This window comes from Lepisosteus oculatus, chromosome 7 (assembly GCF_040954835.1).
Source record: "Lepisosteus oculatus isolate fLepOcu1 chromosome 7, fLepOcu1.hap2, whole genome shotgun sequence".
Lineage (NCBI taxonomy): Eukaryota > Metazoa > Chordata > Actinopteri > Semionotiformes > Lepisosteidae > Lepisosteus > Lepisosteus oculatus.
This window is the reverse complement of record NC_090702.1, coordinates 25384822-25401991: the sequence shown is the minus strand read 5'-3', so window position 1 is coordinate 25401991 and position 17170 is coordinate 25384822. Positions and strand designations below refer to the sequence as shown.

General features: G+C 36.2%; 1 protein-coding gene across 2 annotated transcripts in view; it reads left to right on the top strand.

Moving 5' to 3' along the window:
- The window catches only part of tmem178bb (transmembrane protein 178Bb), a 119017-nt gene extending 107105 nt beyond the window's left edge, over window positions 1-11912 (top strand). For both annotated transcript variants that reach the window (XM_069192335.1, XM_006633495.3), the window contains one exon: window positions 563-11912. In XM_069192335.1, coding sequence (XP_069048436.1) covers window positions 563-813 — 251 coding nt within the window. In that variant the 3' untranslated portion in view covers window positions 814-11912. The remainder of the gene's footprint in view (window positions 1-562) is intronic.
- The last annotated feature ends 5258 nt before the right edge of the window (window positions 11913-17170 follow it).

The window sequence follows — 17170 nt, the reverse complement described above, 5'->3', positions numbered from 1 at the left end:
CATTCCCTTAGGAAATGAGGAGAGATTAATCTTTCAACACAATAGTGCACATTATATCAAGCAAATAACAACTGCATAGAGAGTGTATAGTGTATAGTAAGGTATTACTATTACTGTACTGCTATTATCTGACAAGATTACATTATAGTGAATATCTGAACCATAAATACGCTATTGAAGACAAAAAACTAAAGACCTATCTCAGAAAATGGTGACTCACAAATATGCACCAAGATTCACCAAGGTTATATGGTGTTAAAAGGATGAAAGTTAAACTCAAACAATTTGGGTGCATTGTGGACAAAGTTACAGGATATTTGGAAAAACATCCCACTGGCCCTCAACAATAAACTCTGTGAAATCAGAAAATTAAGATGCTGTGCTCTGTTTAAAACACAGGACTCGCATAGCAAAATTAATGTCCTGCAGTGTAAACATCTGTCCTTGCATATTTTCTGAAATAATGAAATGTGTTTATGTCTGTGCATATTTGCTTAATATAATTTGCCCTATATACCCTCTTTGTCCAACATTGATTTCCTGTTTCTGTGCTCTTTTGCAGGCACCTTTTGTATCATCTCTCTGTGCACTTGTGTAGCTGGCATCAACTTTGAGCTCTCCCGGTATCCGCGCTATCTCTATGGGCTGCCAGATGACATCAGCCATGGATATGGCTGGTCCATGTTCTGTGCCTGGGGAGGCCTGGGCCTCACCCTTATTGCTGGCTTCTTTTGCACTCTGGCCCCCTCTGTCCAGCCTCTCCCTCGTTCTACCTGCCCCAAATCCAGGCCAGAGAATGGAACTGTCTGCTAAAGTTTCACGACGGACCACACATCTCCAGCAAGGAGGCCATCTGCATCCGATTGCTTCAAGAGACCCACATACTTCCTTTTTTGAGGGCCTCACACAGTACAGTGAGGGAAAATTATTTCTGGTCCTTTCTGGCCACAGACAAATGTAATATTTTTTTAATAAATACAGTAGGTGGAAACAACTCTGTCCTATACTCAGCCTTGAAAATTACTCTGGAATGAGAAGGAAATACGATGAAAAACGTGTTTGAAGAGACAGATTTAACAGTATGTATGTAATTAAAACTGTATAGGTAAATGAATTAATATATATGCACCTTTTTTCTTTCTTAAGCAGAGCGCTCCTTTGCTCTTCCAAAGAATGCATTGGCCGTCCAATGGGATTCTATGAAGATGAAAGAGGAATAATGGTGCAGGACAAAGTAAATTTAAGACATACTGTATTGGCACTGTCTGCTATAACATACCTCCCAGTCTATCAATGGATCCTGTTACGGTCTTCCTGTTGCCTAACTCTTGACGGGGTGAGAAAACAAAATCGTGCAAGAAACATATTTGCTCAAACAGTTTCAAAGAAGTGTTTATTTCCTCGTGTGATTTTGGCTCATGGGAGCAGACATCAATTCAAGAGAAGACGGATACTTTAAATTAGCTCCAGCATTAAAAGGAGGTTCTGAAAATTTGAACGTCTGCTGCTGACCCGCAGCACTGAACACCCCTTCGCTCGCAGTCCTGCAAGGTTCAGGGTTTTGGGGGGGATTCTCCTTCATTAGTTGTGTAACACAGAACAACATGAAACGTTACTGAAAAATACCTGGGTGATTTTCAAACTGCCTTAGGCCTCCTCTCAGTGGATGAATCATCAATGTTTTTGCTGAGTACTCTCCTACACTGTGAGGGTTTGGAGCTGAACAGCCTGATAATGTACCTCTGGGCTTGTATAATATTGTAAAGAAATATTACCGAAATACGAAAATCTAAATCAAAATTCCATGTACAAAGATATTCATTTTCCACTTCAGTCCCATTCTTCCAGTTCCTGTTTGCAAAGAACATTTTTGTGCTCCTTTTTCATTTTGTATTTATTTTTGTTCACTTTTTTAATTAGTCCCGTGTGTGTGTGTGCGTGTGTGTGAGCACTAGTGCCTGGCTGTGCGACATTTTTCATGATCTTCATGTTCCAAGAAGTAACTGGGTGTGTCTGTTTTACAATCTCTGTACAAAAAAAGAATCAGTTGTAAAAAAAACTAAAGACCTATCTCAGAAAATGGTGAGAAAATTTAATACATGGGAAAGATGCAGTATCCTGTTCACAGTTAAAACAATTCACTGTATTCCCAGACTCCTGAAAGAAGTTACCACCTTGTGAACATGTTTGAACAGTACAGCTGCCATTACAGAACCTATGGGGTAACAAATATTATGTCTAATGAGAACATGAGTTTAAAGCCTCTCTGGGAAGCTGGATTAATAAATACAAGTGTTGTTTCTAAAAACAATGTATGATCTGGGTGCCAGTAGGAAACCAGACCATTAAAGAATTTGGAAATACAATTTCAGCTACACTGTAGATTGACATTTTTCAAGAAAATCCAAAATTATTATTTTTTGCCACCATGCAGTTTTACGGGGATTCGCCAATATTAATTAGCCTCTTCTTAAAGAACATCTAAAATTGTGGGTTTTCCAGGATATCTTTTCACCAGCAGACTTCTATAGATGCAATTTTATGTTTAGTTATAGTTGTTTGTGCAGTGGTGTCTAGCATCAGTGTTCTGTTTGCATTTTAGTACTCTGGCTAACTCATGTCTGTCAGCAAATAAAAAAAAAATGTTAATGAATAAAAATGATCCCAACTATAAAAACTGATATTATAATTAATTAGCTCCAAACTAATATCATTAGTAATAACAGTCATTGATCTTATGAACACAATAAAGACAGAAGAGTGTTCTTAAATATAATACAAAACTTTTTTGTTGTTTTTCTTTTAGATGTTTTGCATTCTGCTTTTCGTTTCCTCAAACAAATTGCATGTGTATACTTCATGCTTCCTGTAGCATTGTTGGAGAGACATTTCAATGTTTAAAATAACTATAAATTGAAATATGTACAGTATAATCCCCAACATAAGAGAGGAAAAAGGATTGTTCTTGAATTATATCTCCATTCACCTCTCTATTGCTTTCCTATTCATTCATAACCCTGGCTACCAAAAGCAATTATGATATAACCATTAAAATGAATGTGTATTGCTTCTTTGAATTCCAAATGTATGTACTGTAAACTACAGACTCTAACCACAGATTCTAGTATTGTGACCACAAGCAGGCATTTTATTTTTAACTTATGGACAAAATTGTTCAGTAATAATTTTCTTAAATTTGGTTGAATTCTCATAACCAAATGAGCTGACTAATAGAAATGAATAGTCTTTTGATTATACTTTGGTGTTATCTCACTTGGGTGGAAAAACAGCCCCATAAAGATCCCCTTTTTAGATTTTGTTTGCCTTTTGCTGTGAATATTGTAATGGCAAACAAATTAACACAAAGTCTTAAAATATTAAATACACTATTCCTATAAATTTCACCTTCTAGTTGCAATAATGTAAAGTTGACCAAACAACTGAAGTAGAGTCTTTAAACAGAAGTTGGGGAAGAGGATGAAACTTCCATTCATTTACTTATAAATATCTTGCCTTGTAGGCACTTCACACATTTTCTTACACTCCTCCCTCCACCCCATCTTCACCCTTGAAGCAGCGTCCTTGGTTTATTCCTTGCAACTGAGTGGGGTTGACGGGGGGAGGGGGGGAGCCTTTTGTCAAGCTTTGACTTGTCAGGCTGCCATATCCTGAACCAGGAGAGCTAACACCAAACATTAAAATATTAAATACATTATGCCTATAAAAGAGGTCATCTTGTCGCATTGATTAGGATTTGACAAAACTACTGAAAAATATAATGTAAGAATGTAAGAATTGATGCAAAGGAGAGGAAGCCTTTCATCCCATCTTGCTTGTTTGGTGGTTTAGAAGAATAAAGCCATTTTTTTAGTATGGACCTCAACCACTTAGCTGGGAATCCTGTTTCAGATATTCTTTGTGCAAAACAATAATTCATATTTTCTGTCCATAAGGAATTTCTTTTTAGTTTCTATGTCCTTGTTTTGCTACCAAGTATGATAGGGTTTCCTGTTTTTACACTCTCCATATTCCTTAGGAATTTATATACCTGGATCAAATTGCATCTTGAACTCCTTTGTTCTAAACTGAAGTAACTTAGTCCGCTTAATTTGGACATACATGTACAGTATATGACAATCCTATGAGAATAAGTATCATTCGTGCTCATCTTCATGGAACTATTTATAAGGCTATAATATCTTTTTTTGGTACAGTGACTGAAACTGAACACAATATTGTACAGTAAGTGAAACAAGGCTCACTGCAATGAGCATGTTATAGAGGTGAAGACCTGGTCTTTCTGTGTGGCAGTTATCCTCTGTTTAGGTGTTGGTTTTGTGTGTTCTTAAAGCCAGTGGAGAAATGTTACTGGATCCTGACAGAGCCAGAGGAGAGCTGCACTTGTAAAACAGAATTTGACAGAATTTCCCAGAATTGATATTCACATAAATACCCAGATTTCTTTTTGCACCTTTGTACCTTCACATTTATCACTGTTTATTTTCCTTTGCCAAATGTATTTTCTAAGACTTTTTATAAGTGTCATGCCACTGCTATTGTGTTTGCCACTCCCCCTAAATTGGCATCATCTGCAAATCTAACAAGTTTACAAATTATGTCAGAATCTAGCTTATTGATATAGATCTGAACGAGCAATGGACCTAAAATGGATCCTTGCAGCACACCACCGCTCAGTTAGAAGTCCTGATCCTAAAGAAAATGCACTGTTTCCCTATTTGATAACCAGGTCTCAATCCATGCATGTACATTAACTTTAATTTGATAAACAATCAGCAGGGACTTTGCCAGTACAAAGTGAGTAGGGTACAAAAATGCTTGTACAAATAATCCTAGCAAATGTATTAAATAATTGCTCTATAAACCCTTGTTGGCTAAATTAACAATGTTTAATTTTTAGTTTTCTGAATGTTCATATTTTTGGCAAGTATTTACTTTATTGTTTCTGTAGTATTGTGCCTTTTTTGTTGTGAGTACAATCTCAGAGCACTTTAATTGCAATAGAACAAGGTTACAAGAAGATTATATGATAAATGGTAAGAAATAATTAAGTTTAAGAGAAAATATAATCAAATACAACCCAACTACACGTAACTGTTGTAGGTACAAATGCCAATCACCTATTTGTATTTTAACATTCTCATAGAATTTTATGAGAATTTAAAATTATTTTGATACCAAAGGGTTACTGTTCTCATTGTATTCAGATATTCACTTTATATAATTACATACAATTAACATGTCAAAGGTCTTATAATTTTGCAGCTGATGCTACTTTTCACTAAACTGAGCAGCTGACAAAACTAAAAGCATATGCAGAATCCCTAACAATGATGCTTCCTATCTGTGACTACTTGTCAAGACTCAGATGTGGACAGAATCTAAATACCCACTGAAGAGGACTGCTGTAATTGAATGCCCTCAAGCACAGCATCATGCAACACAAACCATATTCAAACAACATAAAATGCACTATCAGGCATCTAGTCCTTCTGATTCAAATGTGTCAGAACCAATTCTGCATTGCTAAAGATTTTTTTTTAAATTACACAGTTCATCAGTAGCACAGTTGATTCCCAAAAGTGATTACAAGTGATTACAATTTTCATGCGTCTTAAGAAATATATCCTGTATCATTTTTATTTACTATTTAAAATAACATGCTTATTGAATTAATGCAATACACATCATTTTAAAATGATTTTCAGATTTAGATGAATAAATACTTTTTAATCCTGATATGAATACCAAAAAAGTGTTCCAAGAATCATCTTATACTGTCTGTAGCCAGAGGGGAAAACACAAGTTGTTCCCACTTCTTCCTAGAAATGGAAATTTGGCTATTGTAATTATTGTTTCTGTTGTTGTTCTTCATTGTTTTATTGTGAGCCCTTAGTTGTTGCGTTCCCATTTATCTTAAACAGTATTATACTTCAGTTTAATCGTTAGGGCATGAAATCATTTGTTATTTGCACCCATTTCAGTATATGCATCCGTTTCCACAACCAGTTCTAACCCCCTTCACTTGATTTCTAAAAACCAATTTAGGAGGTCTTGGTGGGTGAGTTTTACTTCCGAGGAATTGGAGTCTCTCTCCGGTGTGTAGCTAATTGGCCAAGATCATTGGGTATCCTATTAGGAAAATGTCACGTGTTTCACTCCCTGCTTTTGTTTGTCAATTAGTGCTGCCTGTGACAGTAACGGCTCATTGTGCTAATCAATTGCCAAGGTGCCATTAACTTACCTCTTCATCCATTTGAATACAGATGCAGTTCTGTGTGACATGCAATAAATTAAACATGTTGTGGGCAGACCCACTGGAAGGGAAGAACTCCTTAAGAGAGTTCTAACAATCCCAACTCTGTGTCATTTATTTTCCCTGTGCTGAATCTCTTGTTCATATACAGCACACTCACAATAATGTCATTTGGATCTCTAATGTTTAAATTATTTCTCAGTTCATTATATGAATTAATCCATTAACTAATGTTGTGAAGACTGATTACATGATCTCTTCAGAATAATTTGGCAAATCTAACCAGGCTCTGGAATACAGAAAACATCAATATACTGTGCAAGTTTTCTAGGCTAGGGTCTTTTATAGCCTCTTGAATGCTACATAAAGTCATAAAAGTTGCAATTAATTATTTAAAACACAGCATTCCTAAGCTTCTGAGATTCACCTCATCTACTGATTTATAGCAGTCATACATCATGTATTAATCTTAATAATAAATATTATACATATCTATTATTAATATAAATAAATATATCCTAAATAATTTATAATTATATATGATACTCCATTAGTCATGTAGCACTTTTGCAGACTTTCTTACACAGGCAAAGTGCTCTAACATATTGGTTATAGAGCTCTGATATCAGGCTCAAAATGGGAAGATTTTGCCATTTAGACTTACACTGATCACATGTGGCTAAATAACTAACATAGTTGTTGAGGCTTTAAGGCGATGAAATAAATTATATTTTTTGAAGGTGTAGAATCCCTTTAAACGTTACTACTGTCTGATAAGTGCAACAAAAATCTTTAGGTAATCACAAATACCTTGACCAAAATCAATTTTGATGTCTTCTTCCAAAGGTCCTGCTTGAATAATAAACAGTTTTGTTGCTTTTGAAGGCAATTCCTGTAAATCAATCAAAATCAATAGTTCAGATGAAACCTTGAACTGAAAGCATCCACATAGCTTGAATTTTCAGTCGGTAAAACTTCTTTTTTTGATAAATGCTAGTGCTCTTTTCTTCCTCCTAATTCTAAGGGGACAATGGATTTGCCTTGGCTGATTTGACACGCAATGATCCGTATATTTACAAAAGTGAAAGAATGAATGTTGCAACAAATTACCAGATGATGCGGTATCACGTAAAAGCCAAAAAAAAAATACAAGAACAGATGCTGCATCAGTACTATTGTGAAAGGTAAATTGCATCAGGGAAATTGTTTTCTATTTAAACCATATTCTGAATAAATGAAAACTTAATGTAGCAGTGGTTTTATTATGCTTTGTAAAATGTTGAAAGACTTGCTGGAATGGTACATAAGTGCCCTTAGGAGCTGGAAACAGGTTCATCTGGTCTAGACCACATTCTATAAGAGTAATTTAATAAGATTGAGCTGTGGAGACGGCAGGATATTCCTCAACCAGCTGAAGCCCATTGTAATAAAACTGAAAACACCTCATTTCCATTTCATAGTTCTTGCTTATACATTTTGATTTATGCTTTTTGTACAGGTCACATAGCATGTATTAAATCATTGTATCAAATTATTGAATATTAGTTATTGTAATATAATAACAAAAATGACCAATTGCACGCCTTTGAAAAATACATTATTTCATGACTATATTCCTTTTTTAAAACAAACTGACACCTGAAATCATTTCTTCTTTTTTTTTACAGAAAAGACCAAGCTAGTTCACCAGGACTAGTAACACTTGCTTTTACCTTGATTTCAAAGCAACGGTCTGATCATTTGCTCATTTGTGTAAGTCTCACAATAATATGGAAGAAAAAAAACATATATTCCAAAGTTCCTCCTCTCATGAGCCATTAACTAATTTAAACTTATTGTTCTAGCCTTTGTTTCCTGTTAATGTGTACCTTATGGCTAGGATATAAAAAGGTTTTACTTGAATGCTGGAGGGTACTGAGAATGCAATTGGGCATGAAATTGCTATAATTTCACTGGACACACTTCACATAGCTTTTGCAATTTTTTACCCTTTTGAAGCTAGGACAGGAGATAAAGGTAGACTATATTATGAGCACATTTAAGAAATTATTACAGTTTCTGTCTAATAATTGCTCTGGTTACAGTGAAAGTGGAAAATACATGTATCATCAGGATCAGTGACTAACAACAAATTCGATTGAAATTTTAGATTCTTAAAGGTCTGAGCATAAAATATAATGGGATTGTTATTCCTCCATGTACAGTACTTTGCACCCCCTTTCCAATGATGTGCCATTTGGTTGAATTACAATGTGTGCACATTTCGTGAAAATGTTTACTATAAACTTGAATGCTTAGAATGAATACCCTTATTTTAAAATAATAGTTAAATATTCTTTATTTATTACATATTCAGCAAAAACTGCAAAGAAAAATCAAAAACTAAAATATGTATGATTTTGTAAGCATCCCCCCCCCCCCTTGTTGTGGCACCAAAAAAGTTCAGGTGCATAAACTTAAAGGTCTGTGTGAAATAAGTGATTCACATAAATTCAGAATACATAGACTTAACTCTTTAAGGTCCCTTAATCAAGTGATGAATTTCAAGCAAAGATTCACCCATGAAGACCAAAAACAACACCGGGATAAAGTTGTTGAAAAGTACAGACCAAGAGACGGGTTTAAAAAACTTTTTAAAGACAATGAATACTGCTTGGATATTCATTATCAAGTACATAAGCCAAGTCAAGTGGAAGATGTATCATATCACTCCGACATTACTTGGATCAGGCTGTCCTTCAGCTGAACAGAAAGTTTCCAGGGAGAAAAGGATGCCACCACGAGGCCAATGATGTATTCAAAAGAGCTGCAGAGTTCAATGACTGTGATATGGGAAGATATCTATAAGGTGACAATATCCTAGTCACTTCACAAAGCTAGACTGATTTCTCAAAAGGAAGCCGTCACTGAAAAAAAACAGCAACAAAGTATTTTAGGGATACTGCTTACGTGTGGATTTTTTTTTTGTGGCAGCCAATACAAAGGAGTTACATTCAGTGCTAATTCAACTCAGTGCATCACCCAGTTAACACCATAACTACTCTTAAACACGGTGGTTACAGCATTATGTTATGGGACCACTTCTGGATTGAGGAAAAAAAGAATGTAGCAAAGTACAGGCAGATCTTAGGGGAAAGCCTGCTTCAGTCTTGAAGACAAAACTTCACTTTTCAGCAGGACAATGACCAAAAACAGAAGGCCAGAGCTACTGTACAAGACAGTGGCAGAAAAAGAAGAAAGTGAGTGTTCTTGAGTGACAGGAAGTACTGACTTAAATCCAATAGAAACATTGTGACCAGACTTGAAAATTGTTTTCAAAGATCCCCAAGCAACTTGTCAGAACCTGAGCAAGATTTCAAAGCAGAAGGGGTGAAAATTGTCAATCGGATGTGTAAAGGTGGTAGAGACGTATCTAAAAACACTCAACGTATTTTATTTTTTGTGTTTCTTTGCAGTTTTTGCTGATATTTAACTTATTTCAATCTTAAAAGTGTGCAGCTTGAGGATTGCAGTTTTTATTTAAAATATCAATTCAAATAAATAATAAGTACATTATTTGGAATTCAACAAAATGGAACATCATTGAAAGGGGATGAATACTTTTGCAAGGGACTTTATAATACAATGTGTTTTAGGTTAATTTATTTTGTGTTTATCAATTGTCTAACAAAAAACATAACTTTCCATCATCTAAAACTTGAATTTTTGGGTTATGTATAAATGTTTTTTGGATAACACAGTGCAAACATTTGTAAAGCGATTATAGTGGATTATATCTTTGGCATAATACTTAAGCCACAGACGAAAGCATTAGAAACATAGAAGAAACATCAATTGTCTCTGATAAACCTAACCAAGAGGTAATCTCCAAATGCAATGCTGTGTTTTAAAGTCCCTGAGGGTTAACTGAACTGCATATGTATCATGAAAAACTTTACTTGGAAATGAAACCCTGGTAACAAGATAAACATTACTAGAATAAGGTCTGATTCTTTGGCTGTGAAATCATGTCAATATGTGCAAACACATTTGTGAGAAAGTTGAAAAAGCTTATGTGGTATGTGTTTGTAGTATGGAAACATGATTAATAGGTCATAACACAAATTGTGTGTCATAGACCGTGGGAGAAATTTGTACAGTGACCTCAGGAATATTCCAATCGTAGAAGCTCAACAAGATTGTACTCAGTACAAAAATTACAAGATTGTACAGAGAGTACAAAATTGTGGTCAGTAGGCAGGAGACCTTTAAGGAAAACCAGGTTTTGCTATAGCTGGTGTTGGTGGACAAATGGGACAAGTTCCAAACCAAGGTTCCAGTTTGGTGACTGGAGACACTGTGCTATATGAGGTTTTAAATATGAGTTTGAGCAGTAGTGATCCTATAGCTCTGTTTACAAGCGTGGGGTGGTCAAGCCCTCCCACTTGACTAAATGACACCTTGGTCTCACACACACTGACATTCAAAATAAGCTGTACCTGGTCTCTCACTGATGTTATTGTTAGGCTTGGGACTGTTGCACCGATTCCCAGAATATCCTTGCAAACCCATCCCAACCCTATACCAGTAGCACATCTGCAAGTGTGCAGCACATCTTTGCAATGAAATCACAGTCACTGTAATAAGTCTGGCCCATAAGGCTCAACCTACACCAACAGAGTACTTTTGTTGTTTAAGTCACTCAAGTTCTCCTCTCTAAACTGTTTCTCCGTACCTATTTATGACAGAGCTGTTATATTTTTAATTGTGAGAAGTCTTGGACCTTTACTCAGATCTGTAAATTTACCTTCGATTGATCCATTAAGTGATGGGCCACTAGGAATCAGGCAAAAAACACTCAAAGGTCACTTGGTTGGCTGTGTTTTGTCTTAGCTACGGATATACAGTATAATGTAAGATATCCCAAAACTAATAAATCACTGTAATTGTTTGTAGCACAAAGACGATTGGATTACAAGTTTGAAATCATTACTTCCAATGGTAACAATTCTAAACATTGGCTTAAGGAATCTCAGAGGACAAAACTGATAAGACCATAGAAACAACATCCTTACCAGATGTAAAATTGGTTTCAGACCTCATGAGAAGAGAGCCTTTCTGCCTGCTAAGTTAGAATGTCAGCCGCAGAGACTCAGTGTTTTTTCCATCTTTCACCGTCCTATTTAAAGGGGAAGTGCTGGATTTAATTTGTTGCACAAATTAAGGAGAGGTTGACCAATAAGGTCTTGAGCATAACTCTGTAATCTTCTTCTTTTGGTATGTAGAAAAGCAAGGAATGTGTAAAGCAAGGTTGTACATTAAAATTGTATGTGGTGAAATAAATAATAATATGCATTTACATACAAATACAAGAAATTGCAGTAAGTGTTATTTCTAGGGACAGCTTGTGGAATCCACCCATTCAATTGGATATTTGCATAACATTCAGAAATACCCTATTTAGAGCATACAATGCTACAGGATGGACTTGAGAACAGAAATACTGCAACTTTCACCTTTAAAAAATATGATAAAAATTTAAGGATCTTTCATCCTTTTAAATCAGTAATGTGTCCGTTGCGTAAAAAAAATCTGAAAATGTTCAACTGTGGAATGTAAAACCGTACTAAATAAAATCTCATTGGTGTGTTTGCTAGTATTAATTATTGTGTGAGAGAAAAGTTTTTTTGTTTCCTCTTGGGATCCAAAATGGAAATCTGAAAAAAAAAACACCCAAGAAAGTTCATGTTAACACACGGATATGGTCAGCTGTGTTTTGGTATTTTTTCATCAAAATACCTTTTCTTCTTGTCAGCCATCATAAGTGCCAGTATTAGGAGGAAAGAGATTACACAGAGTGCTATTACCAAAATCAGATTATGAGCCAAATGTGCCTATTTGTAATCCATTACTCAAATTAACACCCATGATCCTAGTTGGTATTGCAGAAAACAAGAGGGGGAAAAGATTACATGCTACTTTTGGGATTACCATTAGGAAAAAGAAAATCAAGCAAAGACTGTTCTCACATGCTTTTTATAATATGCAGTGTTTAGTGCAGTTAAATTCAGAATTCTGATATTATCACTGTGAATCCTGAAAATGTTAAAATGACATTATAAGTTTTGGGTGATTGGTCATCATAGAGCAAAATTTCCTAATTCAGATCCTCATGACCTCATTGTCTCCTGGGTTGTGTACCAACTCATCACTTGATTATTTAATTGAATCCACTATTTAAATAATAATCTAGGGGCAGCAGGGTTTTCTGACAATTTAGGCATTGTTGCCTTACAGATTCCTGGCCCTACTGTACTGTAGGTTAGATGATTCCAATTTAGCAAATGAAAGTCCAGCTGTATTGAACACCAGCAGACGCTGGTGTTACCAGGACTAGGACTGAGAAGTCTCAGAACAAACTTTGTGCTGTACAGCATAGTCAAGTCAGAAGCAACAAGATGTCAATAAGAGATAGACAGTGATAATAGCATGTATTACTTGCTAGATCAAGAATATGAAAAGTATTATAACTGCATTTTCTGAAACCCTGGTACTGGAAACCTTACAACAAGAAGTGGTGAAGAGAAAGAAAATTAGAACAAATGAGACAAATTAAAGAAAATACCTGTAATGATTTTGTTCAGATCATCTGAAACTTAAACATATTTTTTAAGTCAATATCATACCAATTACATACAGTAGCATTACTCTTAATGACAAAAAGCAGCAATCAAATTTGCTGTGTTGAACTGGGCTTGATTCTTACGCCAAGTTTCACTGTGCCTCTCTTCATATCTGCAAACAGATTCTACTTTTTTTTCCTTTCCTAAAAATAATAAAATACAGTGACAGAAACACTATGTACCGTAGAGTGCTTTGCAAAAGTATTCAGACCGTTGCAAAGTTTTCACACTTTGTTGCTTTAAAGCTTGGAGTTAGACAGTACGACGTAGCAATCAATTTTAGTTAAAGTGTATACTCAACATACTACACATAAAGTAGAAACTAAAAAAGATTAAAAGTTAACAAGTATATAATACTGAATAAAAATGGAAAGGTCATAATTGCCAAAAGTATTCAAAATCCTTATTATGGCTATATCATACTAGTACAAATCTCGAGAATTGCAGAATACAAATAAATGAAAGAATAACTGGAACAATTATTCTCCAGATTTTTACTACTTTATTATTTGCATTTTTTTCTATGTCAGTGTAGCTTATGTTCATTTGAGCTTTGTTATAAATTAATACCAAGCTAAGTCAACTACTATTAATGTGATGTTTACAGTGGAATGTAAACCCCTCAATTTTCTCATCAATATTAACACATTTCATTTCTTCAACTCTTTGCTCACTGGCAAAATAGCAATATTGAATGAGTAATAAGAAATCTAAAATTCAGTGTTGCTTCGAAAAAACAGAACCAGTCAACTGCATTTAACAACAGGATTCTCAACCACCATAGCTGCTAAACAACTGAGTGTGAATAATGTAATGATTTGTTTTCGCAAGGCTCCGTGACTAGTTTGCCCATCAAAACGGATAACACCCGCTGCACCCTGGGCAGGACAGTGATTTCTGATTTCATTTTGCTTCATTTGGCATAATGCATATGGGGTGACATTAATGCAAAGTTTGGATGTTGCTTTGGTGTTATCAACAGTACTCACACGACAGTGTTCTGTTGCTAAAAATAAAAATCCAACACCTTATGTTGAAAATCACATTCAGCATCCTGTACTTCCGTAGTCGTACAACGTGATCAATTGAGTCCCATATGTTAAAGATCACATTAATCATGCATTAATATTATAATAAATATAATTTACTTGACCTGTTGTATTCCTGGATCTTAACCAAACTGATCATCTGTGGGAAAAATAGGGTAGGTATGTATGTCAGTGTCAACCATTAAAAAATTGTACTTTCTTAAATGTATTCACTTATATGATATGAATGACGCATAGTTCTCCAGAAGTGTGTGTCTTAGGTTTAGTGGCTGGTGGCCATGCCTTCACTCGGCCTTGATTGCCATGGCGACAGCTGATGCAAAGCACCTGTCTTTAGTGAGAGCTTACACTGCAGCAGGAGCTCTTGCTCTGGGGGGTATTTAAACCCTATTCAGCTTCTCCTCGGCGATCCGGCACTGATGTCTTCATCTCAGTCTTGAGCCACCGGTCCAGCTTCCCAGGAGGGCCCTTCCTGCTCCTGGCTTCCAGTTTCCTTGGGCTCTGCCTGGGGGAGCTTTTGTCCACAGCTGTGCTGCCCGGAGGATGCCAGTAACTGAGAGGGGACTTGAGGTGGAGTCTGAAGTGGGGACCCAACCTCAGAAGATGTCCACCTTGGCCCAGTCCAGATGAAGCCTGAAAAATTGGTTCCATCCTCTTCCGAGTGCTCCCCCTGCTTGGAGGTCTTGCCAACAGAGCAGCCCCTGCTCCCAGCGTCTGGTCAGCGGACTTGGGTGGACAGTTTGCCTTCAGCCTGGCACTATGCTGTGCCAGATCCCTACTGCGCCAGGTGGAGTGAGCCAACAACTCCCCCTGGTCTGTCACACCTATGCTCTTAGGTCTATTGTGATCAGCACCGAACCCCCCCAGGAAATGTCTTAGTCAACAAACTTGCTAAAGGCACTTTGGCATTCAGGGAAATGTATGCATTTCAATTGAGATCTGGCTAATAAATAGAAAACAGAGAGTACAAATAGGGGCTAAATGTTCCAATTGGCATGATGTGATTACTGGAGTATCACAGGAAAATACTAGCACCACTGTTCTTCATAATTTACATTAATAATCTAAATTCTGGTATAGTAAGTGGTCAAATTTGCCAAGACAATGCCAAATTGGGAAGATTAACACACACTGTAAAAGTCGCAAATGGAATTCAAAAGGGCAAGCACCTGGTGAGCGATGTGTAGTAAGAGCAGGGTTTTGTTTGCAGGAAGTAACAAATTAAGAGTAAATACAAATTGAGAAAAATTAGCTAAAAGAAGCTACTTATGAAAAGACTTGGATGTTTTTGTCGAGAAATTGCACATATCTTCCAACAATTGTGAGGAAAATGAAAAAGACAAAATATTAAGCCAAATTTAAGTGTAGAATTCAAATCAAAGGTTGTTATGTTAAAATTGTGCACTAATGCACTAATTGGGCCTCATTTCAAATAGTATCTATAATTCTGGTCACCATGTTTCAAAAAAGATATTGCTGCTGTGGAATCATTCTAAATAAAGGGAAATCGGATGCATTTCAGGACTTTAAGGAATGCCCTGCACTAACTGCACTAACAGGAAAGAATACAAAGGAACCTCATACACGAATTCAAATGCAGCAGATGTCTTCAAAACTGAACAGTGAAATACAAACCAGAGAGTACAAGTGGATACCATGTCGAAATGTGTTTAAAACCGAGAATAAGAGGCAATACTTTACCTTAAGGGTTAGAAGAAGCAACCCAGCCATATGGTTGAAGCCAATACCTGGGGTTCCTTCAAGAAATGGGTCAGTAAACTACTAACTACCAAATGGGCCGGATGAACCGAATGGCCTCTACTCGTTTGTTACCTTCCTTTAGTTAAGAAATTCAATTTGGATGTGTCTTAGAGCAAGGTGTGGTCAATAAGTCAGCTAGTATAAATTGATTTTTCATAAAGATGCCAGAACATTGTTTGCACCAATACTGCACGCAGCTTTTAGAGGACTTTGTAAGTGATTTCTGAGACATACAGTATTATTCAGTTGAAGTAGTACCTGCCAATAGTTGCTCACACCCAACTTCACAAGTGGGTCACAAGTGAATTTGTAAATGGCCATGCTGTGTACCTTATAATACCATAATTACCCAAACATAAACCAACCTTGAATATAAGTAGCACCCAGAAATGTGGATCTTGGATGTTTGTTTTTTTTTAATTACAAAACCCAAGTTACCTTTCTGAACAGAAATGGTTAAAATTGAATAATAAAAAATAAAGGATGATGCAGAGTAGTTTAAAATACAAAAAAAACAAAATAATGTGCAGATAAACATCATGCTTTATTTCTTTTTAAACTCTTCTTGCTTCCCTTTTCAAGCAAGAGCTCTTCCTTTACCTGATGATTCTCAGGCTGTTAAGCACACAGGATCTCCTCCTTCTTGAATGAAATGGTGTACTGTGATCTCTTGTTCATTTTGGATGATTAGAAATGAATGTAAAACTTTATCAGTTGATTTCAACAACACACCAAGCAAAAATGTCAGTCTGTTACAGTATGCGCAAACAGTTCAATACTGTTTAGCACTCTGGTGGTAAATATGTCAACAACCAGATCAACTTCCCAAATTTTTTACTTGTATGCAAAAATAAGCAGCAGTTGTATGACTCCCCTGAAATTTTGGGGGAAAAGTGTGGCTTATATTCTGGTAAATAAGGTCCTTTTTTAAAGTCTCTATATGCAATTATTATTGTGCTGTTTATGTGTATGTGTATGTGTTTTTAAATGCTGCATATACTTATACACTGGCAATCAAAAAAGAAAATGAGATCAGTTTCAGTCTCAGTACCAGCAGAAATGGTTTGCTTTTCACAGACGTCATCTATGATCAGCTGTGATCATCATCAAAGCTGCTTGCTTGCACCTCCTCTGTCACTTCAGTGGATGTGCTGCTGCGCTCTGATCATGTCTTTCAGATCCCTGTCTGAGCCTGCTCTTCACTGCCTGGAGCCATAATTCAACAGACGGTTGGGGATCAAATGTCTTTGGTGTCATCGTATACATATGAATGTGCATTAGAGCAGAAAGGCGTGAGGCTGAGAGGAGGATCGTGAAATTGCTTTTTTTATGATGCTGACATGGGAAAACCCCTTCTCACAAACAGCACTGTGGTACGACAGAGTAAGGGACATCAACAGAAGCTTTTTGATGTTCCGGAAGGA